The sequence below is a fragment of the Thunnus maccoyii genome, chromosome 12 (assembly GCF_910596095.1).
Source record: "Thunnus maccoyii chromosome 12, fThuMac1.1, whole genome shotgun sequence".
Taxonomy (NCBI): domain Eukaryota; kingdom Metazoa; phylum Chordata; class Actinopteri; order Scombriformes; family Scombridae; genus Thunnus; species Thunnus maccoyii.
This window is the reverse complement of record NC_056544.1, coordinates 28235460-28263439: the sequence shown is the minus strand read 5'-3', so window position 1 is coordinate 28263439 and position 27980 is coordinate 28235460. Positions and strand designations below refer to the sequence as shown.

Genomic DNA, 27980 nt, shown 5'->3' with positions numbered 1-27980 from the left:
TCTGTGTACTCTATAAAGCACGTTGGGTTGCCTTTGGATGAGAAATGTGCTATATAAATACTTTGCCTTGCCAGTAGTGGAGTAAGACGGCCCTTTAGCTTATTTTTTACTTTAAGAACTACATTTAATACTCTACCAACATATTACCCCACAGACTGTGTTGGCTTATGCATAATGATACTGTGAACACTGAAATCACATTCAAACAATGTGTGTCATTGTGTGTAAATTAACAATGTTTTTAAGGGGGGCATCTTCCTCCATCTTGCCTCTCTTCTTCTATTACTGCCAATACATTAAATTAGAGAAACGGTGAAAATAGAGCAACACAGAGTTTCCCCCAAATCACTAAATCCGCCCCCGCTACCATAAAGCATGACCATTTGACCAGTTTTTCTAGGCAGAAAGTTTTGCATGGAGTCCTCCAGCTCCTGACCAGCTAAAAGAACTCTATATCCCAGGATCCTTTGCGCTACCTGCATCCTGTCCGAGCTGGCGGAGGGGAAACAGATGACTCGTCTGGTGCGTTGAGGGTGAAACCTGCCGATTGAAGCCTCCCGAGGATTGATTCAGAAACCAGAGACCTCTTAAAACACAAGAAAGAGCTTTAATAAAAAGGTAAGAAAGTATACATATTTATTTTAAACCCGGTTTTTATACGTGGCTTCATAGAAACTCGCTAGCTAGCTGTTAAATGTCCTGAACGATGCTGGTTGACGGTGGCATCCCTGCATGGCGTTACAGCTGCACCATGATGATTTGTTTTATTTTATCTGTCCTGCAGGTTATAGCAGCTCAGACGCATCTTAACGAATTTAAAGTGTGTTTATAGTTGTTTTTCGGGCCTCCTCTCCGCCTCAGGGAAGCAGCGTGTATCTGCTGAACCAGTGTTGCACTTTGCGTTTCCTTGTTTCAGCAGTAAATTGCCTAAGTGGTGCAGAGGAAGCTTCATCCGTCCAGTGCAGCTTTAAATTCAGCTAACCAACCTCTGTGATGTTAGCATCAGCATTTTGGTGAACTGTTATGGCTGCATGATGTGACAGTCGCTCCAGTTTGTGCCTCTCGTTGAATAACATGACACTGGAGTCACAGAGCATCCGTTTTTCTGAGAAACACAAATACCAGGCGATTATTAAAACACCCAAGGGGGCGTTTAACATCATTCACAGCTGTTCTTACGGCACTGAGACACGCCTCAAATGCTCCTCTAATCACCTGGATGAAATAAATACTCTTTTAAACCCTTTGCAACCCTATTTCATAACGGTAGCTGGAAAAAAAAACGTATGTACTTGCTCAATTTGTACAACATGAACCAACATTTTGTCTACACCCACCGAGCACTTTATTAGGAACATCTGTCCCATAAATTATAATTCTACAAAGCTTATACATTTTCAGTTTTCGTTGACATTGTCAGAAAGGTGATAATTCTACTTTATGTTTATTATTGAAGTCGTAGTGGGTGGTGGTGCTGAACTGGAGTGCATTATATTGCAATGTGTTCCTAATATTTTGTCCACCCTATTATCGTACATGAGGGGGGCAAAATATTCATTGCAGGCCTACGCCCTGACTTTTGACTTGCAGGGAGCATTTCTATATATGTTTACCTAACGTTTTAGGAAATTTGACCATATTTAATATAAATATCCAACATCATAACAGTATTTAAATAACAGAAAATCACAAAAAGCATAATATGTCCCCTTTAACAATGAATCAAATGTCTGTGTAATGTAAAAGAGCTCACTCAAAGAGAATTATCACCACCTCTGCAGCTTTATTGAGCATTTTAGCCTCTTTTAGCTGATTGTTTTGACTTTACAGCACATTTTTCAGCAAACAACCCACTGTAAACTATCTGTGCAGCACCAAACTGCAAACAGACAGAGTTAACAGTTTGCTAGTGAAGAAAGTGAGACTAAAAAATCAATTAATACAGCCTTAAGATATCTTTGCTTAATTGGTTGTTATTTTCAGTGTCTGTTTGTAAGGAATGTCATTAGTCATGCTTAGGAAATGATAGTCACAGTTCTGGTATCACAGTGATTTTCACAAATATGCTTTGGTCTTAAATAAGCATAAGATATAAAGAGCTTTTTTCTGCATGACTGTGTTCATCTGCAGACAGACGATTATGCTGAAGAAACCGTTTCACAAATGTTTCAGTTAAATCCACTAATCCGTAGAAACCTTGTGGTCGCCTAAGTTTTTTTTTTTTTTTTTTTTTAAGTTGGGGACAGCCCTGTTAAATCTGACAGGAATCTAAACACAGATCACAATGTTCAGATGCTTTTAGTTAAGTTTACCTGCTGCAGTTTTTAAACAAGGATTCTCCAGTCTCTCAGGGCGAGCCGCCCCTCCTACACCGCTCCGGCTCAAGATAAATCTGAAGGGTCTTGAGACGGTAGATTGAGTAGGAAAGAAGAAAAAGCAAAGTTCTGCAACATAAATATAATTTTTTTTCAACTCACAGACATCTGAAGCATGACAAAGGTTCACAAATACACACTGATTTATAAGAGGTCACAAGGTTGGTTTAATCTTTAATGATGCAGTGTAATTTATAAGCTCAACATCATGTTATTTTATTTAACATTTAAATCTGGAAAGTAACTAAAGCTGTACAAAGTAGAATATTTCCCTTTGATATGTAGTGGAGTGGAAGTAAAAAGTAGTTTTAAGTATAATAGAATAAAACCAGTTTTATGTAGTGAAATAATAAACCGCCTTTTAGTCTCCTTTTTAAATATTTACTTCTGTGTTGTTTGTGTCCATTGAAGATGGTCGCACGGCTGCTCCAAAAGGATACAGCTTGTCTGAAGTATCTTCACGTATAGAGCTGAGCAATATGTCGATATTATATCGATATTGTGAGACTAGATATTGCAGTATGGTGATATGGCATAAGTGTTGTCTTTTCCTGGTTTTAAAGGCTGCATTACAGTAAAGTGAAGACTGTTCTAGCTGTTCTATTATTGGCCTTTACCCACTTAATCATTATATCCACATTACTGATGATTATCTATCAAAAATCTCATTGTTTTGATTGATTTGATTGTGTAAATATTTTGTGAAAGCACCAATAGTCGTCCCTACAATATTTTCGTAATACTGATATCAAGGTTATTTGGTCAAAAATATTGTGATATTTGGATTTGTCCATATCGGCCCCATTTATGTACACACGTAGATCGTTTTCAGAGTGATGTCAGGAATCAAATACGGCTCACTATTAGAAATAAACATAAATGCCAAACAACTGCCAGCCTGAAAATATGATACAGGTAAAGTGAGATCTGGAACATGCAAACATACTAAAAAAAAGTTTCCTTTTCAGTATGACTCCCCCCTTCAGAGGTCAGCAGAGTCAAAGCAGCTTTGCTATTAGTCAGCATTCACATGTTTAATGTTTAATGATTTAGATTATCACATTCTGTTCTTATCTGTGTAATTTCTTGGACTTCCCGGTTTTATGCAGCAGACATTCCAGTTCATGGTCACACCAGTCAGACCAGCCTCTCCCAGCTGACTGAGTCACTAGTTAAAGTGTTACAGTGAAACATTAGTTTCAATGGTTTCAGTGCAGAGTTTCTGGTTGATCGACATTTTATCGGCCAAATAAACAGGAACAGGAAGCTGTTTTCATTTTTTTCTAGCACTTGTCTCTTACATCAGGGCCCTTAACAGTAGTTTCTGAATCTGTTTTTATTGTCCCCTGGAAGCTTTTGTGTTTTTCTATTTGCTTGTTTTATCTGTAAAATGAGTATTTTCTTGTTTTGTAGATGCATTTGTGGTGTTAAATAGCAAAACCCGACATCTGTGACAAGTACATTGTGTTTCCCTTGGCTGCTTCACAATAAAAGTCACCCCACGCTTCGCCAGTTGGCTTTTAATGTGAAGCAGCAGCAGAAGGGGGATGTTCATTTTGCTTTAGCAGTGACTGTTGATATGGCAACAGCGAGCTATCAGTGAACAGAAAGGCTTCAATTAATGACTTTATGAGATAAAGTTACAAATAGTAACCCTGGACTACATGTATGCATCCTTTTATATGAGATCCACTATATTGAGAGGTAATTACTGGATGTAAATTTATTGCTATTGCAGAAAAAATGCAAACAAGGGCTGCCACTAACAATTACTTTCATCAACAATTAATTTGCAGGTTATTTTCTCAATTAATCGTTTGGTCTTTAAAACACCAGAGAACTGTGAAAAATGTGAGGGTTTTTTTTTTTGTTTTGGATTTTTTTTGTCCGACCATCAGTCCAAGGAAAGGCAGCAAATTCTCACATTTGAGACCCTAAAACCATCAATTTGGTTTGCTTGAAAAATGACTGAAAAGATGAAGCGATTATCCAAACGGTGGCAGATTAATTCTCCGTCGAACAACTAATAGTGCATCGACTAAAAACAGAGATACTCTACCTAAAATCTGTCTTTACGAGGAGAGAAAGGCCGTGAATTAGAAATCTGTAAACAATGGATTCCAACAACGGTGACAACAGCATAATAATAATAATAAAGTTCATTTTTATTGCACTTATCAAAACCAGAGATTACAAAGTGCTTCAAAAGGATAAAATGACAAAGCAAGAAACACATGAAGAGAAATTCCTCAAAATTGAGGGAGTATGGTCAAGAAAAATACACCTTCAGAAGCAAAACAACAATAATATTAAAACATTTAAAAATATTTAAAAGGGATGTCAGCAGAAACTCCTCAAATCACTTCAGACTGCCAAAACAAATCTAAATACTGAGCCTCTGTGGTGAAACTGACTGGTTGGAACATACTGAGCGTACAGGAAAGTGATAATTTATGTTTATGACGTTCAGAAACGTTTTATAATCAACTTTCACATCTAGCAAAAGTGAGAGTTGGATATTCAGATTGTTGTTGCAGTGTCACTTTAAAGCAGTTTAATCATGACCTGCGGTGTAGCTGTAAATACTCTGTGAACTTTGAAGAGGAAGCTCATTGTGGTGGATGGTTTTTCGTTTCAGGGGAAATTGCATGATGTGACATGTGGTTGTAACAGCATGTTGGCCCATTGCCTTTGCTTACGGCAAAGCTCTTTTTCCAGTAGATCACACTGACACTCACCAGTAAACCTTGAGATCTAAGATGCAGAAAAACTCTGTGTAGGTTCATGGATAAAACTGTGTGTGTACGCACAAAGCCAGAAACATACAGATGCATTCTTTTTGTCAGATTTATAAAGCTGTGCGTACTTGTGGTTCTGTTTTCTACATCTCGGTTATTGAGGAACTGGGTGCACGAGCCTCGTTTCCACTCCCACAATGAGCCACAAATGGATGAAGACACGTCCTGAACCAGCTGTTTTCATATCAACATGCTGCCTGCTCCGCCAGTCTGTACAGCGTTCAATGAAACAAAATAATAAGTGTTGTTTCACTGATTGTGTTGCATCAGTGAGGTTCTCCAACAGCAGAACAGCTGTATTTACATACAGCTGTGTGACACTTTATAGCGTCTCTATCATTAATTGATTACATGGACTGTAAACCATCTTCAGCAGTTATATCTCAGAAATGTAAATGATTAGTTTGTAGCTCTTATATCTAAACCGACTTTACAAGGTGTCACAAATAAGGATAAAATAAAAAAGAATATTAACAGCAAAATAAAATGTTGACTCCTGTGTAAATTGAATGGATGATAAAAATTAATCACACAAAGTAATTCATCAATGTTACCTTAATAAATGCACCTTTCATCGGCATTTTACAGATCTCTGTGTAAACACAAAAAACAATCACACAATCAGAGCTGCTGGTTATCAACCAAAACAACATCTGACTCCTTAGAGGCTATTTTAGTACAAAGAAACACTGAGCAAGACTTTGTTAGGCAACTAAAATGTTACAATTAACTTTCATGGACTAAAAACACACTGAAATAGCGACGGCTACGGCTATACTCTTTGAATCTGGGGATACGCCATGGTCATGTTACCTAACCAACGTTGTTGCCGTGTTACCTTAAATTATGAATAACTTTAAGCCTTAATAAAATATAAACAGGTGAGTTATATAAAAATTCACCCCATTCCAGTTGTCATGAACGGGGATATTAGCTATAGAGACCAAAACCGTTTTTTGTACCAGGCTGTAAACATGTTTATTTCTGCTGTAAAGTTCGGCATTTTAACGTGGGGGTCTCTGGGGATTGATTGGCTTTTGGAGCCTCAAGTGGTCATTAGAGGAACTGCAGTTCAGCGTTGGCTTCATTATTCAGCCCCGAAGGTTGCCGCTTACCCAAAACAGACATTGTAAACACCAAGTGTTATGCAGGTCAAGGTCAAAGGTCATAGTACCCGGACACAATAACAGGAATATTTTCTGGGTCATGAAGCAATGATTCTATAATAATCTTGTAAGAAAAAAACCCCCACTTGATTGCTTAATTTCTTCTTCCCCTTTTTTTTTTTTTTAAGTGAAGCAGTGATTTAAAGTTGCACTCAATCATTGAAATGGACATGAATTCAAAAACACACTTTCTCATTGAAGAGAATGGGAAGATGTGTCCAAACTTTTGACTGGTACATAATGGATAAATATTTTATTATTTTTTGTGTTTTTCTGATTTATCCTCCCCACAGATGCAGTGATGCGATTTACCTCCACAGACTGAGTCCAGATCCACTAAACCAGTCCGGCGTTCCTTCCCATATAAACTCCAATGACCCACCACTGCTGACTCTACCTTTTTTTTACGTTGACCAGTGGGCGGGGCCGGCCCTGCTCGGGGGGCGTGGTCAGACATGGACAGCCGATGCAGCAGCAGCGCCGATTCGCGGCAGACAGGCAGGGTGGCTGTCAACACCACGCCCATCTCTGTGAGGGTGGAGTCGTACGAAGCCGGGGAGAAGAAGTGCATCTCGGACGTGAGGAGGACCTTCTGCCTCTTTGTCACCTTTGACCTCTTGTTCATCACCTTGCTCTGGATCATAGAGCTCAATGTAAGAAATGTCTGTTTGTGTTGTGGATGTTTGTGAGAGTTATTGTCGAGGAGGGAGACCTCAGGAAACACTCGACTGGGTCAAAGATTCGGGGAAAGGATTTTACTGAATGTCACAGTGGGTCGTATTTCCATCCTGTAGGCGTGTGTGTGGTCTGAAAGTAATAAGAAATAAACAATATACTACCAGGAATCACTGAAGTACTGACTGTAATAAGCTCACTTACAGCTTAGACTGGGCGATATTTCAAATTCAATTTGAATTTTTGTTTTTGCACAATGTGTAAAATGTCTAAATCGTAAAATTGAGTTTTTACAATATACACAAAAAGGTTATTTTGAGTCAAAAATTACTGTAGATGGTAGCTGCTACATTAGCTATTATGAGTTACGACAGTTCTGTAAACTGTGACGTGACTAGTTTCACTACATGTTCACCTGCTGCAGTTTACGGGACTGTTTTGACTCCAGGTGGCGAGATGTTTCTGGCTATCTTGTAGTGAATTTAACGGTCGCATCTACGAGACATAACGTACTGAAAATGACTCTTGACACTGATCTGAGCTCTCGGTTTGTGTTTGTTGACGAGGTCTCATCTCTGGTTATGAGAGTTGAAGTGTTGGGAGTCGACTGAACAGTTTCCAGGTTATTTCCGGTTGTTTAGCAGACTGAACAGACGCTGCCTAGCAGCAGTCTGCAGATATCAGGTTGATGTTTTTTTCTAGAAACACAGACAGCAGCAGGTTAATGAGTGAGCTGACTTTTCCCTTCTGTCTGTGCTGAAACTAATATCAAACTGGATTCGCTCTACTTAGTTGAGTCATCTGTTAATGACAGTCAGTATCTATATGAGGTAACCTGTGTTTTATGCTTAATGATGACAGTCTGCAGTTCTTTCATTATTCTTGCACAATTGTTGAAAAAAATAAGATGTTTCAATCCTCATTTTGGAGGCAAAGAAAAGTCAATTAAAATCGTCAATTGACCCCAATTTAAAAAAAAAAAAATTGAGATTGTTATTTATTGGCCACATCACCCAACTATGGCTTAAAAACTAAACTGGCAAAAATGTATCTCCAAGTAATATCTGCTAAAAGAATCATTAGTAGGTTGTCTTATTACACAAATGAAATACTGTTTCAAAGAAAAGCATTTCATACAGTTACTGTATATTTCATTAACTGGATAATTATGACAGCTGTTATCAACTTGGTCAAGTAGTTAAAATGTCTAAAAACAACTAGACCTATGTTATATATTTTGTTGAGTTGTGTACTTACATTATCCCAAATGTTTCCAACAGTTTTCAAACCCAGAGAAATCTGTAATTTAATCAAAGTAACGGACCGTTTCATTTGGTCGCATGTCAATGGCGTCATACCTCCTCTACCAAAGAGTAAACACGCACAAGATGCATACGGCGGCGCTGTGTTTGTCCGCTACAATGGCGTCTACCAAAGAGTAACTTACACACATACAAGATAAGACATCAGCGTTGTGGTTGTTCCACAGAAACTGTTATAAATAGACTTTTATTCAGTTTTAAGCCACATTTTCATGATAAATTTAGGTCGCTTTTAACTATATCTTTTAGCCGGGAGAAGGATTTTAGTCATTGGACGTCTGGATCTTAGTTATCAGAGAAATAAACTGGGCAAATGTTAGCAGCAGCTCGGCTAACAGCCCCTCCAGGAAGTCCGGTGGTCACCAAACATCGTCGGAGAAACACTGATTTTTTTATATTTTTTTTTAGGTAAAACAGCTTTAATTAGTATTTTAACGATTTTAATCTGCGGGTACGTTTGTTTTTGGAGAGAAGGAGACCTCTGTGTATAATTCGGCTCCCGGGAGAAACCGACCAAACGTCTGGATCTAAAGTTTATAAGAGAAATAAACCGAACAAGTGTTAGCAGCAGCTCGGCTAACAGCCCGTACCGGACATCCGGTGGTCGCCGTACATCGTCTGAGAAACACTGTTTTTTTTTAGGTGAAACAGCTTTATTCAGTGTTTTCACCTGTAATCTCCGGGTCCGTTTGTTCTGGAGAGGAGGAGACCTCTGCGGGTAATTCGGCTCCCGGTAAAGACATCCCGAATGATGAACACTGGAGTAATCCTATCCCGGTGAAGCTGGTTATTTAACAACGAAGACAACAATTCCCATGATCCCTTGCTACTTCACACCGTCATCACACTCCGTCTTTTCTTATTGTTTTTGATTGAGAGACCCCTAGCGGCTGAAATTACATATTGTGCGTTTAAGTACGAAGAAATGAACAGTGAAGCTAAATATTCTCGTCCTGAAGCCATTTCTTCAAACATAGTATGTACAATACAGAAGAAAATAGGACTCACTTTCCACTTTTCCCAATAACACAGCTGTTAGTTTTGTTAAAGTAACCGCTGTGTCCTTCTCCTTATGGGAATAAAACTATTTCTGTACAGTATGGAAAAAAATGAACTTTTCAGAATCAGTTTTGTTTCTAAGTTGGTCATAGAGAGACTTGTATCAGGGGAAAAGGTTAACTGGACTTTTATGAGTTTGGTTATTATATTGGTAATGTAACAGCAGAGTTTACACCGTCCTGTTCGATAAGTCACAGATATGAACTAAACATTAACCAGCTAACACGTACACCCACACTCTCACAAGTGTTGTCTGTTTAATGCAGATGACCTTGTTTTGTCATGTTATGTAGCACTTTGTCAGATAAGCAGCTTGCAATATAACTGCAATACACAACAGTAACAACTTTATGGTTCAGTGTGTTTTGTTTGAATTGTGTCAAGGCTGATAAGAAGCAGGTCAGTTGCTACTGGAGAAGTGAATGAAGGTCACAGAGCCATAAAACTTTGCACCCTGAATGAGGAAGTGTTTTTACTGCAACACACAGTCCCAGAACGCTTCAGTATCTGCAGAGCGAGCGTTGAGATAGATGCATTAGATAAACACAGTTTCTATTAGTGTATTTCAGAAGGACGTCCTAGTAACTCACTTTAAATAACAAATCTGCTCACATTCACAACACTAAACTTTACATTTTCTCACAGACTTTAAAGCTGTTGGACTCTTTGTCTTAACTGACATCTCAGTCTTAACTTGTACTGGGAGATGTGTGCTAGTAGGTGTCATTGACTCAACGGTTTCCTGCCTTCCTGTCTAACGGTAACTCTCAGTGGTCGGTCACACTGTGAGCAGTTTGGCTGATGTGTCGGTTGCTTTTGTCTTTCACTCGACTCTATCCAGCCAACATCTGCTGCTCAGTGAGACAGCTTCTTATCTGTGGGTCCGAGTCAGTCTGGCATCCAGGAAATATCTCTGCCCATCCATGAGCTTAGCAAGGACTGCTGATCCAAGAATGCTTTGGTTTCCAGTAACAGTCCAGATTTTATGTTTTAACGCCCTGTTAGGTGCTCTGTGCGTGTGTTTAACCATATATATGCAGTATATACAGTACACCATATATATGTCAGTCCTTCCAGGATTTTGTTGGGTTTTTTTGTGATTATTGTGTATAAAAACACTTGATTTTGCAGTGACTTTTCTCAAAAATTGCCCTACAAATAAAGGAATTTGGAGATTTCTCTTGCGTTAATTATTGCAATCGCAAAATCACAATTTCCTGGAGGGACTGATGTGTGTGTTATACCATACATACACAACATCGCAATCAATCTCTTCTTCAAAATTACTATATTTACACAACCGATACAATGATTATAGGAGAAACACTGATGATCATAAATCCAAAACATATCGTCTTTGTGTAGTAATTTCACATCATTTCCATCATGTTGACATTTATGAATAGTCACAACTAATTCCATCGAAGTTCAAATGAATATCAACCTCAGTATATCATTGAAGTATAAAAAAGTCATTTGGAGTTCATAGTTTTGACTGGTAGTTTGTGTCTAACAGGTGAATGGCGGCATTCAGAAGCAGCTGGATAAAGAAGTCCTGCATTATGACTACCACGCATCCTTCTTCGACATTTTTGTAAGAAATTCTTTTTTTTTTCACATTTAATAAACAGATAATTTGGGTTTATTCCCTCATCTTTGTTGCTGGTTTGCTTCATTTAATCACATCCTCTATCATTGTTTTCTGCCTTCTGTCCGTCCTTCCTCTCCATGTTCCCTTCTATCCTTTCTTTCTTCACTCCTACATCTCATCTTCCTCTCCTTCTTCAGCTCCTGGCTGTTTTCAGGTTCGCCTCTCTCATCCTGGCCTATGCCGTCTGTAAGCTTCGTCACTGGTGGGCCATCGCGGTAAGTTTTTAATGCTTCTACTTTAGCCTGTAATGTGACAGGAACCCCTTATTTGTACCAGCAGAGGGCGCTGTTTGGTTAAAACCTCATAGCTTCTGTAATGCCAGTTTCAGTAGGACTGAGACAGACGAGGGTCTGCAGTGGAAGTATAGTAACAAAAAGAGGGACTTTGGCACTAAAAAGACTGTAACTTTGAAAGATAACTACTTGATTTGACTCATTTGGACGACTGAAGCTTCATATTAGCTTCAGATAAACTTTTTAAAGACATTTTAGAAGGAGGACTGTGGATTTTGTCCTCCATCACTTACATTGTAAGTGCATTATGAAGGGATCTTCTAATGGTCAGTATGAACAAGAGGAATGGGTTAGGGTTAGGGTTAGGGTTAAGTCTACATTGATTGTGCTTAAAATAAAGAAAAGTGTGATGTGGTGAATACTAACATGTAAATAATACCACCTCTGTAGTAAGAGTCTCTCTAAACAGCGTTTCCTCTTCTTGAACAGATCACAACTGCAGTCAGCTGCGCTTTCTTGATTGTGAAAGTCATTTTATCAAAGGTAAGACGTCAGTGGTGGAATATAACAAAACACATTTACTCAAGTACTCTGCCAAAGTAAAATTCTGAGGTCCATTTTATGCCACTTTGTACTTCAACTCCACTACATTTATTTCACAGCTTAAGTTACTTTTCAGATCCATAATATATACGTAAAACATATGACCACTTACAAAATATGGGATGCCACAGATTAGACTACCTAACAGTATAAATTGTTAAATTGGCTTTACCTTGACAGCAATAAAACACTGTTTATATGTACCTGTCAATGAATCAGTTTTAAAAATAAATGTAACTCTCTAAAGGGACTTTATTGCATAATGAGTACTTTTATTTTTGATACTTGAAGTCCAAAACTATACTTTTACATAAGACTAATTTTTGTGTGTGTGTGTGTATAGCTGCTCTCTCAGGGGGCCTTCGGCTACCTGCTGCCCATCATCTCCTTCGTGTTGGCCTGGATAGAAACATGGCTGCTTGACTTTAAGGTTCTGCCTCAGGAGGCCGAAGATGAAAACAGTGAGTCACAACTTCTTCTTCTACTACTACTGCTACTGCGGTACTACTACAGTTAATCTACTGCTAATACTGTGACCAACACTACTGTTACTGCTACTGCTTATAATCTAAACAGTACTACTACCGACATTACTGTGATTAATACTATTACTACCATCATCATCACCACCACTACTACTTTTATTATTAGTTTCATGGCTGCTACTATTACTACCAGCACTGATACTGCTAATACTGCTGCCAGTACTAATATCACAGCTACTACTGTAACTATTTCTTCTAGTAATACTAAGGCTATTACTGTTAGTACTACTAGTACTTCTGTAGCTGCTATTATTACTGGTATTACTGTGTGTTCTGGCTTTCTATGTTACTTTCAAATAAAGCCAGTCAGACGTCGTACGAGCCTTCTAACACACATTTTATCTTCTTACCGTCAGACGATTTTGCTCGTAGGTCCGTCGTTGTACAGATGAGGTGAATGAATGTTTGAATACGTGATGTAAATGTGCATCTATGGCGGCTTTATGTCATGTTCAAATCAAAGTAGCTTAACGAAGGTTAAAGAAAATTATTTATATGCATTCAAAGTATCAAAACAACAAACGGTAATAAAAGATAATTAACAAACGTAGAAGCGTGCGGCTGAAAAACTGTTTTCTCTGCGGCGTCTTTTTTCTTTTGTCGCACTTGGTTTAATTAACATCTTTCTGCATCACACGTGTACAACGTCATTGGCTGGTATCAGTCTCAGCCAATCAGCTACGGTCAAAATATACTCAAAAAAACAGCTCCAACACTATCTGTGGTTCAATTTCTAGTTCAGCTGCTTTAATTGCGATCACTTCTGCTGCTTCTTTGAATAATATGAATACAACTACTGCAGCTGCTGTTAGTGGTACTATTAACAATATCTTTACTGCAGACACTAATGCTGCAAACTACTTCTCATACTATTAAAAAAAATCACTATTAACAGCTGTGCTTCAATCACTATTACTTTAGTGTACTTACTGTGCTGCTCCTCTCTCCTTTCAGGATATCAGTCCATCATGGATGCCACAGAGCGAGCTCCTCTCATGTATCCGGGTCCTTTATCTGACGGACAGTTCTACTCTCCACCAGAGTCTGTGGCAGGTCTGTTATACTATGATAACTGACATCCACACTGCAGCCAAACCTCCATACTGTCCGAAAATACCTCACAGGTTTTAGTCCCTCAGCATCGTCTTATAGGAGAGTAAACAAGGATTTCATCCGTTTTCATCCCATCGATTTTAAAAGATCTGCATGTTTTAGCTCCTTACTTACAAAACACAAACATTAAACCATAGAATGTATATAAAGATGGACGTAGTGAGGTGTGAAGTCACCTGTTGGTTTGCATTGGAGCCGCTTTGAAGCCCAGAGTTTCAGCTTAAAGTTGGCGCATCTTTTCCGTTCGGAGCCAGGACCTTTCAAATAAGGATTGCTGGGTGTCGCCTTTCACACTGCTTACCTGGGCTAACAGTAGCTACATTGTGCTAACAGGGAAAGTAACGTTAAATTTACAGGAATATTGCGACAATAGTCCAACAAAATGATCACCAGCATTGAGACTGAGATTGAGACCATAAAGACTCGTTGAAAACAATGAAACTCAGTATTTCTAGAGAGAAGTTGAAGCTTTTTGAACGGGAGTCAGTTGGAGCATCTAGCGGCCGTCGGTGGCACTTGAAGTTACTTCAACTTTGGCTTCAGCCTCCTGTTGTAGTTGCCGCTTGCTTTAAACCTGCATTAACTGATTCTTTGGCCACTTGGAGGCAGCGGAAACAAGTAGCCAACACAACAGTGATGTGTCATCACCTTTTAAGTCGATAGCAAAACAGTTGTTTATTTCTACATCCAGCAGTTACAGAGCAACATTATCATCCATTCGGAGTCGTGTTTCCGTCCAATATTCTCTCTCTTTTAGCTGTTTTTGCTCTTGTAGGTTCATCACTACGAGCCACGACCAACTCATTACACACTGACAGCTCAGACACTGTTATTATGAAAAAATATTGATTATAGCCGCTTAAAAGATCCCCTCCAGACATGTTTCAAGACCAATAAAATATTCTGTTGTATGAAAATGTTAATTTACCTGGTGAGAGAAATCCTTAAAATAACATCTCCTCCTTCTCCCTCACTGAAAAAATCCATAATCTATAAATATGTAAATATATGTAATTTATTTCACTGTTAAGTCCCTTCTCAGTGTATATACTCAGGAGAGTTTCTACATCACACTAGTCGTGAGGTTACAAATCATGCTTGTAGGTACATGTCATAAAGAACAGGTTCACAATTTTTCAAGTCTGTCTTAAACCAACAGTCAGGTGTCCATATGAACAGTGAAAGAGGTTTTCCTCGCTGTAATCATTCCTCCTGTTCATACTGACCATTAAGATCCTTCAAATGTGCTTTCAATGTAAGTGATGGAGGCCAAAATCCACAGTGTGTCCACACAGTCATTTAAAAGTTGATGTGAAGCTTATATGAGGCTTCAGCAGTCTGAGTTAGTCATATCAAGTGGATATCTGACACATTTACAGTCTTTACAGCATCAAATTCCCTCTTTGTGTTTCCTCGGACAGTGTTTCCCTGTTGAGCTGCAGGTGGAAGTATAGTAACAAAAAGAGGAACTTTGGCACTAAATAGACTGTAACGTTGAAAGATATCTACTTGATTTGATTCATTTGGACGCTGAAGCTTCATATTAGCTTCAGATAAACTTTTAAATACATTTTTGTACAGAAGGACTGTGGATTTTGTCCTCCATCACTTCCATTTTAAGTGCATTATGAAGGGATCTTCTAATGGTCAGTATGAACAGGAGGAATGATTACAGCAAGAAAAACATGTTGAAATGTTCATTTGGGCTCCTGACTGTTGTTTTAAGACTGACTTGAAAAATTGAGATTTGAGGTGAGCACAGAGACATTTCCTCTTTCAGCTGAAGAATATAAAAACAAACTGCATCATTCTGCACAGTGAAGAGAGAAACATGTTTTTGAGTGGATGGAGATTTTAATATTACTGTCATTTTATTCTCCAAAGCATAACATGTGTAGAAAATTCATCTAAAATCGGTAGTAGGCTTTAGAAAAAAAGCAGCAGAGTACATGTGATGTGGAGTTATGAGAAAGGAAGAATCATCAGATGCAATATGGTGTAACGATCCTTCACGTAAGAGCTGAAGATCGACAGAACAGACAAAACATTTGCAGATCAACAAAACACAGAAATGCACATAAACAAAATCTCAAAAGTTTTATTTTCACACTGACTTGTTTCTCTCCTGTTTTCAGACTCCGACGAGGAACTGGATGATAAACATGATCCAGAAAAAGGGCTCATTCAACAGGTGATTTAACAGGTATCGGTGTTTATATTTATTTTTATTTATAAGAAAAGATGATGCAGTTATGATCACTCTTCTAACCCGAAACATGAACCTCATTTCATCTGTTTCTCGTTTTGTTTTCATCAGGATTTCCACTTCTGAAGGTGAAGTTCTTCTTCTTCTGCTCCTGGCGTGCTACTGAGGGAAAACTCTGCCTTACACATTCTGCTGTTTTAGTTTTTAAATCTACAAAGAAGAATTTGTTGATCCACAAATGCACCTCGGTTTTCTGGTTTTGGCCTTTTACATGTACACCAGAATTGGGGGGGAAAAGCCGCTAAAGAAAAAGAAGCAATTTCGCAATTGTGACTTATTAATTTTAAAAGAAAATGCGTATAAAGAACTCTGGACCTTTAAGGAGAATTCATATAAATGGATATTTCTTCACAAAATTGCACATTGTGTCTGAGACTTTCCATATGCGTGAAAAGAATCAAACTGAGATAAATTTCAGTATTCAATATATTTAATTTTACACACTTCACAATTGTCTATTTCTCCTCTAAGGTTTTACTGTCTTATATTACCAATGACATGTTTACTTGTAATTTGTTCTGCATTTTCACATGCTTGGGACTGAAGTCACTGTTTAAGGAAAATAAGCTCCATAGACTCTCTATAAAGAAGGATTTTTTTTTTGGCCAGTATTGAGTTCACGGACTGAAAGGAGGAATATTTACTGAGTTTATAAAACAATTTTTAGCTTGTTTGATTGGATCAAACTACACTCGGGATTATTCTAAATATATGTGACTACTTCTGGGTCTTTAAAGAACACTGAAAGAACATGCATGGAACATTGAAATAATATTAAGATTTGAAGATTGCAAAGTATTATACTCTAAAATGAGCCATAAATCTGCAGCTTTTATAGATGAATATCTGGAAAACTGCACTGTATGAATCTGCTTTAAAAAAGCTGCTGTGACGGAGGAAAAACAAACAGTCGTACTGTACATATCATCATGCATGCCTTGCAAGCCCAGTGGTTTTGTTATGAAAAGCTTGTGTGTAAAATAGAATTATTAAAATGTGAAGCCTTGTGTTGTTGTCGTTTTTCATATTTTACTCTTAATTACAGCTGATATTCAGTTGTTTTTTTTTGGCTTTGACATCAACATTTTCCCTAACAGACTGTCTGCTTGTCGTATTTGAAGAGCTAATGACCAAAATGTTGATGTATCTGTAGACAGACAGATCATCAGTCACAGTGACACAAATGTTTCCATGATGCTTTTTAAGTAAGACTGAAAGCTTGAAACTGAAAATAATTTAAAAATGCTTTTAGTCCTGTTTACACACGCATTTGATGAAGAGTTTATCACACTATAGTGTAGTTATAAGCACATTTCTAAGTGTTTTTTTTTTTTTATAACGTACAGTATTTGTCAGTAATTACAACTTCTCTTATGGAGACATTTTATATTATTACAGCTGTGTTTTACTATATTGTCATTTATTTTGTGTTTATACACCAGCATCCACTTATGTGTACCCACAGGAGGAGTTACAGTTGTTGACATACATTAATTAACACTTAAATCTAAGCTAACAACTACATTATAATGTTATAAACCATTTATTAAATGCTTATATTCACTGCTAAATTAGGAGACTTGAATTAAAGCGCTGCCACTTATTCTAATTAACTAATATTCCATCATCTGTACTCCAATATGAGTAATTCATGATAAACTGGGACCCATTTTGGTCTGTAAAAACAAATAATAGATAATAAACAAGCATGAACCCCGACTAACTAGCCAGCAGATCACAGCTAAACATTTTAATCAAATACTTAGTTACTTCTTCTTCTTGACTATTGAATGACATAAAGTGACCTCTACTGGTTACTTGAAGGACTAACACCTTTGTAAGTCTTCCAGGAAAACAAAACAGCAACTTCAGCAAACTTAAACCATCAGAGAGCAGCTGCATTTAAAAAAAAAACCAAGAGAGAGAGATGTCATGCAGAAATAAATGAAGAAACCATTAGTCTTTGTAATACTGTTTTATTATTTTTTCACATTTTTATTGACAGAAGTCAAGTATCCAAGGCATTTGTAAACAGTGTCCACAAATCTACATTTTGCCTCTCATCAGTGTGGCCTTTCAGTCAGTCAAAAACACTGTCCTTTTGAAATAAATACAATACTGATAATTAAAAAAAAAGAAGAAGAAGAAGAAGAAAAGGAGAAGAAGGTAAACTCAAAATACTCTAACCTGCATCAGTGCGAAGGAGCTCATACGGATCCAGATTCAGTCTTTAGCGTGTCTGGAAATGATGCCACATTACTACATGAAAACGACATGTGCGACACATGGAGGTAAAACGACTCCTTCGTCTAAAGAGAGGCGGCAAAAGGAGCGGAGGAGGATAAAAAAAACTAGTAATTCAGTGAAATCCTGGAGCTGGTGTCAGCAGGTAAGAGGATGAGGTTTGAGGATGAAACACTCGACACCACTTTCAAATCTCATAACTATAATTTTGAGATGTTTTTTCTTCTCTTATTCACTCTTGACTAAAATATTTCAACTACAGTGTTTCATCGAGTGAGTTTCAGGATACGTTGGGCCTTGATTCCTGTTTAAAAATAATCATTCATCAATATTTCAAATAAAAAACATTTCTCTCAGTTTAAAATAACAGTATACTTGCAAATTTATACGCCCAGATTTCTGCCATTTTGTCATCTTAATCTACAAAAACAATTATTTGAGGGATTGTTACGGTATTCCAGTGACAGGGGACCAAATGTGAGGCGACACTGGTTTTGGAGATGCAGACCTGGTTTTGGAGATGCAGACTTTGGCGAATTTGGGAAATTGAGAATCAGCTCCTGTTGGCAGAATTTAAACCAGATTTGGGCCTGACTGGATTTGGATTTAAGCCGCTTTTGAGCTGAACTTCTTTTATCTACCTTGATCAGATTTTTTTTTTTTAATTCTATTTATGGCTTTATTAGATAGTTGACAGTAGAGAGACGACAGGAAATGAGGGAAAGCAAGAGACGGGGGACATCTGGTGATAATCTACTTTTTTCTTATTGTTAATAAATCTCATGAAAACCCCAAAACCAACAATGATCTACTAAGTATTGTGTGTGTATTCAAAACTGAATATATCTTATTTTTCTGTGCCTTAGAGCTCCGTTGTTGACCAAAAACTATTAAAAACACATCAGTGAGCCACACACACCGTCCTACTACCAGAAATACTATAGTGCACCAAATCTGTATTTATCCGCCACTGAAAATAGTCCCCAACAAAAGCACTACTTCCTCCTGTTTGAGTAATGTTTCCTAAAAACTGCAATGCCCAGCTGTTTTTAGTAAGTTTCTTTTCTGTTTTAAAAGAAGTGTTTTTAAAGATGTATATCTTAAGTAAGAACCGATGGGCTGGTTGGGCTGGAAGGATTAACACATTGTTGGTTTTGGTCTTTTCATGGGATTTGTTGATTGAGGACAAAAAAAAATAGAATAACACCAGCATTTCCTTATCCCTCCCCAAAAAATAATAATTTCTATTGATAAAAATTGTAGTAAAATTTGTCATTGGATGTAGAAAACTACTATTTTTATCGGTAAAATTATTAATTTTTTTGAGTTATCTCATCAAAAGGTTTTAGCTTGTATTACTGAATGATAAAATCTTAACCCTTAGAAGCTTCAGGGCCAAAATTTTAAAGATCGTTTCACCTGAATACCTAAAAAAAAAAAAACATTTTTCTCCCTTCCGATTAGAGATAGTTTTCAATGAAACTACTTTCTCCTGAAGAAACAGTCGCTATAAAAAAACTGTCACTTTCCTTTCTCTGTATTGGCTTTGCTTGAGTGCAAAACTGATTCTGAGATACTGACACTAACATCTGATATTTCCCCGTTATTTTAGATCATCTAAAGCTGCGGGAAAAGTATCTAAAACATGAAGCAGCGCGATCTACCTTCGACCCGTTTAACACGAGACAAAGAAAAATCCACCAAACAGTTAAATGAACCCTGAAATACGAAGATAGTGAGAATTCTCTTCAACAACAAAAAAAAAAGGCATTTATAACACCTCAAGACAGGACAGGAGATGGAGACGCAGCTATGAGGAAGACGGTCTCAACATTTCATCCCGTCTGTGTGATTTTTTTTTTTGTGGCGATCGAGCTGAAAGTGCGACACCAGCTGCGCAGGAAGTAAAAAAAAAACAAAACAAACAAACTGAAAACAGCAGTTTAAATGTGAAACGCAGGCACAGAGAAACAGAACATAGGTGGGTGAGAATCTCAGTGCTTCACTAACACTACACGGATCCACACAAGACTTATTTCTGTTTGTAGTTTCTCGCTTTACATGAAAATGGAATGTTATGTGATTCTATTCTACTCTACTGTCTCTACTGTGTTGAGTACTGAAACCATGCGCCAAAGTTTTCTTCTTCGCTACTTTTTTTTTTGGCAGTTGTAAGATGATCACAAAGTACTTTTCCACCTGGCGTGAAAACAGCGGCTCCTTTGTGTCCCTTCAGACTTTTCTCCTGAACAGTTTGCCTATCTGACGGACAGGGATGTGTCCCATCTCCTCCCTCTCTTCCCCCGCATTTTGTCGTCTTACGAGTTAATTTAGACACCATGAAAAAAAAAAAACACGCATCAAATGTGAGCTCTCGTTTTGCTGAGCAGATGTTGCTTTTACTTATATAATTAAAATTGATTATTGCAGCCTTGAAACCTGTCAACACATCCGCTGTAAATTTGTGTCTTCCGTGTTATCGGCGTCTTTACATTCAAGACTTCAAAGTGACAGATGTGAGCCACTGTTTTCCTCAAAAAAAAAAAAAAAAAAAGAGACACTTAAACGCCTATTTTGAGGACATTTCCAAAATCCTGAAAAACTTTCATCCTGCCAGCGTTAAAAATATTCATTCTGCTGCACAGTGAAGTCGATTTTTAACCCATTTCACAAGATGCTTCTCCCTCACAAAGACGGACAATGTATAGATATAAATGATGAGAAAAGGTTGCATTTTGGTGATGCATAGAAGTGACGTAACGAGCAAGAAGATGCGTTTCCTTCAGTTTGTGGGGTTGGATATACAATCAATACTTTTTGGAAACTGTCAGGTATCAAAAGATGGCATCGAATGCTTGGTCACAACGTTAGTAACATCTATAAACTGAGAAGTTTGGCGATCGTATTCCTCATGTAAAAGGTAGTGGAGGAAACACAAGTATGAGTTTGGCTTGTGAAACGGGTTAAAATCTACAAACACCAGAAAAAAAAACATCTTTCAGGATTTAAGAAATGTCTTCAAAATGCAGCAGATGTTAATAAAAATGACCTGCTAGGTTCTCCAGTTTGAACTGAAACAACAAGTCGATTAATCGATTAGTTGAACAACTGAAAATCAAATCAGCAACTATTTTGATAATCAAGTAATTGTTTAAAATATATGGCTGGCAAGTCTCTATATTTTTCTTCTTGTCAACATATCTCACGTGCAGAAACCAGCAATGAACTTACAAGTGTTGTGTGTGTATCCAAAGCCTGATATATCTTATTCCTCTGTGCTGTAGATAGACGTCTGTTGTCGTCCAAAAACTATTAAAAACACTTCAATGAGCCTCAACGCTGCACTGGGTGACATGTTCCTTCATCCCTGAAGACAGTGATTACCATTGTGTGTTTAGAAAGGTCTCCAAAGAGTAAAAATAGTGATAAGATAGTAACTCTCAGGGGAGAGGTTCCTTGTATGCACAGGGGTGTGGTGGTTTTTGGACAACAACGAGGTCTACTGAATACAAACACATCAGACTTTGGATACACAAAATACTTGTAAGTAGATCATTTTTGTTTGGCTCAGTTCGTTGTTCATTGTTTGTTTGGCTCTGCACATGAGATTTGCTGACAATAAGTAAAATAATAAGTCATTTAAAGGTCCAGTGTGTAGGATTTAATGGTATCTGGGGGTAACTGATAACCCCTCCCCCTACCATGCATGTACAGTGGCCGCGAAACTCACAAAACACATGAAAGGTCCTCTCTAGAGCCAGTGTTTGGTTTGTCCATTCTGGGCTACTGTAGAAACATGTGGTGCAACAACAACTTGTGAATATTATACTCCATTTCTGCTACACACTGCACCTTTAAGTCACTAGTGAAAAGCTGGAAGAAGTGAATGTTTGTATTTTAGCTTTATTAAATAGCAAACATTCACTTCTTCCAGCTTTTCATTAGTGAGGATTTACTGCTTTTCTTTATCTAATCTGATAATAAATCGATCATTTCTGGATTTTGGACTGTTGGTTGAACAAAAAGCCATTTGAAGAACTTTAGGAAAATGTAACAGGCATTTTTCACTATTTTCTAACATTTTATAGACCAAACAATTCATCCATTAATCATAGAAAAAAAAAATTGGCAGCTTAATAAACAATAACTGTTAGCTGAAGCCCCAATGGAACAATTAAATCATTCTAACCATCAATTGAAAAGTCTCAAATGTTAAAAATAATTGATTACATGAGACACAGAACCCCACTGTGTCAAACACACAAATTTGAACACTTCACTTTTCCTAATAAACATACTGTTTTGGTTGTTTTGTTTTTGTTTTGTTTTTTTCATCAAAAGTTTTTCCTTCTCTTGTTCAGGATCTGACTTATCAAAACGCCTGAGAAGTCTCATCTCTGGCTTAACATGCTGTTCCATAACTAACCAGCAGGTGTCCTCGGACGACAGCGACTGACCCGGCAGACTAATCACTACTGCATCTTGTATGTGTGTGTGTATATACATGAAACACTCAACCTCCAACAGGCAGAACAAGCGTCCGTAAATCAAAAATATTTCGTTGAGGTCTGAAGATTGAAGGGGGGGAAAATAAAAAGGAGGGATTTGTAACAAACACACATGACTCACAGGGCTGTAACACTGCCTGCCATGAGCACTGAGGCTGCTCTTTAAGGAAATAAGTGGTAATACTGCACAAAAAAAAATGTCCTAATCTGAGGTGAGATGCTTGAAAATGCACACCGTTTTTTAAATCCTCATGTTAACAGTTAAACATGACCGGACCTCGGAAAACGCCTTTAAAAATGTCACCGAGCTGTACGAAGGACAGGGATCTTAACTTTTTCATCCATGACCACAGCCGCTGCTAAATCCAAAACTTCCACTATTTTTACCAAACTAACTACTTTTAGAATAAGATTTAAAATGCCGATTGTGTTGTTCCTACTGAAGAATAATAATAATAATAATAAAAAGCATCCTCTCTGTCTGCATTCTGGTACATTTCTGCTCTTCACAATGCCAGGAAAATGGCACGATTAGAGGATTATGCGACACTGCAAAGGGAAAAACGACATTTTTGTTTGTTATTCTAAAACTTGTTTCAAGAATTTTAAAGACTTAAGTGCCTTCTTTCCATTTTCACTTTTAGGGCCCAATAATGGACACAAAACTACCTGATGATTAGAATTTTTTTTTTTTTTTTTTTTTTTTTGCACGCTGTGATGAGATTATTCTAGTGAAAATTATTCATCAGGAAGGAAAACACAACTACTACAACTGGCCTAAACTGTTAAACATATGTGCCCTTGGGGTCTAATATAGTGTTATAATGATTAGTTGATTGATCGATTAGTCAAGTGACAGAAAGTTAATCAACAATTTCGATAATAGATCGATCGATTATGCCGTTTACGAAGCAAAAAATGTCAAACACTCGTGTCCCTGCGTCTTAAATCGTGAGGATTTTCTGCTTTTCTTTGTTTTATATCATTGCAAATTGAATATCTTTGGGTTTAGGACTGTTGTTTGGACAAAACAAGACATTTAAAGATATCAGCTTGGGCTCTAAGTATTTAAGAGAAGCATTTGTCACAATTTTTTGCCTCTTCTTTTTTTTTGATCAAGCGATTAACTGGTGAATTTTAAAGATTAATCAATCACGAAAATAATCATTAGCTGCAGCTCGACAGTGACCGACAGCATTTTCTAGACTTTTCCAGTGACTTCGCTAAATCAGAAAACTGTTCACAACCTTCTTTTCTCGTTCTACAATTTATCTGCATGTATGCAAACCGGTCTGGCATGTGGCGAGGAAAACCGCGCAAAGATATCCTCTTACCCATAAACCACTGGGACTACTGCTCAGATCCTACATGTACGCGATGCAGGAAACTAACTTTATCCATCCCCAAAAAATTCACCAGCAGCTGACGAGGAACAGACGACTACACTATGACCTCTACATGACTACTCGTCTGCTTACATGTTCAGTACAAATGTTGAGTGTTGCTGTTGGAAAATGATTGGATGCATCTCTCGTCGAGCCTGGGAAGTAGTCAGAAATACAGTCAGACATGAATGCCGGAGCACTTTCCCCAGTCCAATCTCTAAAAAATAAAAAAAAAAACTCCAGATCCAGATTTTTTTTTCCTTTTCCGTGTTCTTCCAGACGTGTGGAGAATCCCCGGTGACTCATCCAGCCAAGAATGTGGTCAGGAGGAAAATGCCGATCCTGTTCTTTTCAGGTTAAACCACTTATCATCAGGGTGCCGGTCTGGGGAAGGGGTGGGGGGAACGGCTCGGATGTATGGGTGCATTGTATGGAGCTGGCAAAAGCCAAACAATCCGACTTCCAGCGGTAATACTACGTGTCATTGTGTCAGGGGAGCGACAAAAGGCCTTGCATCGGACAGGAATGCATTCTGTGCGAGCCAAGCTGCTTAGCCCAGTGACCTATTGTCCAGTTGGGTTCTTTTCAAGTGTTTTTAACCCTAACGAAAATGACTAAAAAGAACAAAAAAAAAGAAAAAAAAAAAAAAATTCGACGCTTAACATTGTTTTTTCACATAGCACCATGCCATCGGTTTCCAGTTCTGAACACTTAATTGCAGTGTATCACATTTCCATAGGGTTGGTTTTTTTTTTTCTTCTTTTTTTTTTTTTTTTTTGTTCCATGAGATAGCTGATATGCAGTGTCCGGAAAAACAAAAGTCGCTCGCATGATGGTGACGAAACAAACAAAAAAACCACAACTGAAGAAGAAGCACACGGAGACGTGAGGTGAAGGGGAAGCAGGAGGATTGGTGAAGCTGAGGTATCTGTTCAGGTGAATTTTTTTTTTTATTATTCCTACAGGATGACCACAGTCTGTCTGAGGGGGGGGGCGTCTAATGTGTTGTTTGTAAGTGTAGTGTTTGAAAGTGTACTGTACATGTGAGGACCGTAGTGGCAGAAGGCACATATTGCCGAGGTGCATGAGGAGGGGGGGGGGCGGGCGGGTGGGGGGGGGGGGTTATGAGTGATGTTATGAGCGATGAACTCTCCTCCACCCAAAGCGGGGAAGCTAAGCCTTTGTCCGCCTGCTGCAGTGTCTGGTAGATCACAAAGAAAGCACCCGACCGCTTTCAATATTTTCACCAACCAAGCAGATTTTTTTCGTGTCAGAGGAGGGTCTCCTGGGCTGGCTGATCCCTAAATTAGTCCAACTTACAGCCGTTTAACGCCATCTGACCGCTGATCTGGAGGTTCACAATGAATCGTGACTTTTAGCAGTTGGTTTTTGACCTCAGAAGTCAGCGGTGCAGATGAAACTTAAAAGTCACTTTGAGTGTTTTTTTTTTTTTTTTTATCAGCGAAAAAGAGATGAGAGCTGGACCTCCAGGTGATGATCGGTGCCATTGACAGCAGCTAAAATCCACGCCATGTCCACAGCGGACTGGATTTCAGAATAGAAGAGAAGTCGGTCCATCGCCCACCCCCCTTTCTGAAGCTCAGACACGGACTGACACGTGTTCCAGCGAACGTGCCGGCGTGGGGGCAGGCGTCGCTGTAGACGACGGCGAGGCTGCAGGGGGAGTAGGAGTTATTGCTTTCAGCTCGTTGCCAGGGCAACTCTGGGTGCTGACACCACGGTTGAGGGCGCCGGCGCGCAGCGGAGCGTTAGCGGGCAGAGCATTGGGGTCGGTTCGGGGGATGTTGACGGGGCAAGAGCGGGTGCGGGCGTGGCCCTTGTGGCCGCCCGGGTGGCAGACGAGGCTGCCAACGGTGTCGACAGGTGACAGGTGGCGCTTGAGCCAGCGCTCCACCCGCTCCTCCTTGTACTTGATGGAGTACCAGGTGAGGAAGATGAAGAGGAAGCCAAGGAACTTGAGGCTCGCGGCGAGGCCGAAGTAGACGAAGCGCAGGGAGGTGACGTCGTACTCCCAGCAGGAGCCGTGGACGCCGCAGTCCTGCTGCCACAACATGCAGGTGGTGTCGATGACAGCGCCGAAGTAAATGGGTGTCGGGATGTAGGCTGAGTAGAGCAGAGAAGGAAAGGACAGGTGAGGAAGAGAGAAGACATGGCAGAGGAAGAGGAGGAGGGAGAAGAGGAGAAGGAGCACAGGACAAAAAGAACATTAAAAAAGGAAAAAAGTGGCAAGAAAAGGGGACGGAGACAGAAAGGAAAGAAGACGAAAACAGTAAAAATATCAAAAAGGAGAGAAAAGGATGAGAGGGGAGAAAAATTAAAGATATACAAAGAGAAGAAAGCTCGTCACCAACTATGAACAGAGAAATTACCACATCTGACAAAATCTAAATCATCTCAGTAACACTGGACACTCATCCTGACTTATTAAGCTCTTAGTAGAGGCCAAGCTCAAAAAAAAAAAAACAACACTGCATCCTACAATTCCCATAATGCAAAAAACATATCTTCCATTTCCCTCCCTGCCTGGTTAGTGCCCACGTCTCTCGAACTCCTCGCCCACAGTTTTCTGACTAATTCACACTGACAGCAGCTTTCTAAACGTCTGATATCTAAAATCGAATTTGCCTCTTTTACTCCTTTATTCAACAGTGATGTTGGGCATTAAAGACAACATCTCATTTGCTCACTAACGCTAAATCAGCCTGTTGGTCAGCAGTTACAGAGTGTGCGGTCCATTAACAGTCGATGCATTTAGCTGACGCTCTTCTCCTGCGTACAGCTTTAAAGACCGACACTGATCTCCTCAGACAAGACCGCTGGTACTATAATGTACCTTTTATTTCTGACCTTTTTCACACTTAATAAACACATCTAGCAAAGATAAGGAGGACTGAAATCCTGTGTCACCAGTTTTAGGTAATAAATAAAAAAGGAAGTAAACTTTTCTTTGGTCCTGTAGTGTTTCTACTCACCGAGAGTCCTGAGGAGAACAAACTGCATTCCCAGAGCGAACGGCCGCTCCTGCTCTGCGACAGACCTGCAACACATTAATGGAGGTTAATGTGAACCAAATTTAGTAACTGTTACTCGTTTTGAACTGCATGCAGATGGATGGGCTTCACCACAAGTGTGATGTGGAAACTTGAAGCCTCCAGAGCACAAACACTGAGAATGGACTCTACAGTGAAGTAGGAGACATCTGGTGTCCAGCGGTTAAATGTCTGAGATTAAATATATATTTTTTAATGAGGCGACGAGGAGTATATGTAATTTAAAGGAGTTTTAACAAGGTAACTGCACATTTTTTGTAGACAAAACATGTCAGACACGATTTATTATTCCAAGAAGAGGATTTTTATATTTGCTTAAACATGTCTGGAGGGAAGCTTTAATGTTAAACTGACTTTAAAATTACATATTTGTACATTAGAACAAGTGAAAATTGAAGCCTAGGAGAGAAAATGACTTGAAGCTTTCCATAAAAATAGGAAGTTTTACATCATATTGCATTAACAACACAGTAAATACAAGTGATAATAATGTAAAGGATGATAAATTGTCCAATCGGTTCAGCAGCTTCATCAATCTGTTCAAGAACTGAAAACATCACTTAGAAATGAACAAGAAGTCAAATTACGGTTGTTTATCCAACACACGTGGTGGTAGTAATATTTAGATCTTTTATTTAAGTCGCAGTTAAAAAGGTAGAAAAATGCTCCTTTGAGTAAAAGTCTTGCATTTAATATCTTAAGTTAAAGTACAGAAGCATTAGTTGCAAAATTTGACTTAAAGTATGAAAAGTAACAGTACTTCCTATGCAAAATACCCCCTTTCAGTGTTATACTTCAAAGTATTCAACATGTTTTATTGGTATCAAAGGGGATTCAATGCACTTTTTTTTACACTGATCAACAAACAAAGACCCTTCGTTGTCAATGTGAAAACAGATCTCTATATCAATTATAAATATATATCATCTGATACACACATAAAAACTAGATCTGAAAAAGTTACTA

The 27980-nt window shown here is 38.5% G+C and overlaps 2 protein-coding genes across 4 annotated transcripts in view; one reads left to right on the top strand and one right to left on the bottom strand.

Annotated features, from left to right (window-relative positions):
- Positions 1 to 469: 469 nt before the first annotated feature.
- stard3nl (STARD3 N-terminal like) lies at positions 470 to 16813 on the top strand. 2 transcript variants are annotated; one of them, XM_042429941.1, is made up of 9 exons: positions 470 to 618; positions 6757 to 6992; positions 10912 to 10989; positions 11184 to 11261; positions 11769 to 11822; positions 12226 to 12343; positions 13382 to 13480; positions 15676 to 15743; positions 15858 to 16813. In XM_042429941.1, exons 2-8 carry the CDS (start codon positions 6795 to 6797, stop codon positions 15738 to 15740), a joined length of 690 nt encoding a protein of 229 aa, XP_042285875.1. In that variant the 5' UTR covers positions 470 to 618; positions 6757 to 6794; the 3' UTR covers positions 15741 to 15743; positions 15858 to 16813. The 2 variants fall into 2 exon arrangements, with proteins under 2 accessions (XP_042285875.1, XP_042285874.1); XM_042429940.1 differs by having other exon boundaries at positions 6633 to 6992.
- A 2595-nt stretch (positions 16814 to 19408) lies between these two features.
- The window catches only part of LOC121908551 (solute carrier organic anion transporter family member 5A1-like), a 49738-nt gene continuing 41166 nt past the window's right edge, over positions 19409 to 27980 (bottom strand). For both annotated transcript variants that reach the window (XM_042428666.1, XM_042428667.1), the window contains exons 9-10: positions 26937 to 27001; positions 19409 to 26067 (exon numbers count right to left, since the gene is read on the bottom strand). In XM_042428666.1, coding sequence (XP_042284600.1) covers positions 25544 to 26067; positions 26937 to 27001 — 589 coding nt within the window. In that variant the 3' untranslated portion in view covers positions 19409 to 25543. The remainder of the gene's footprint in view (positions 26068 to 26936; positions 27002 to 27980) is intronic.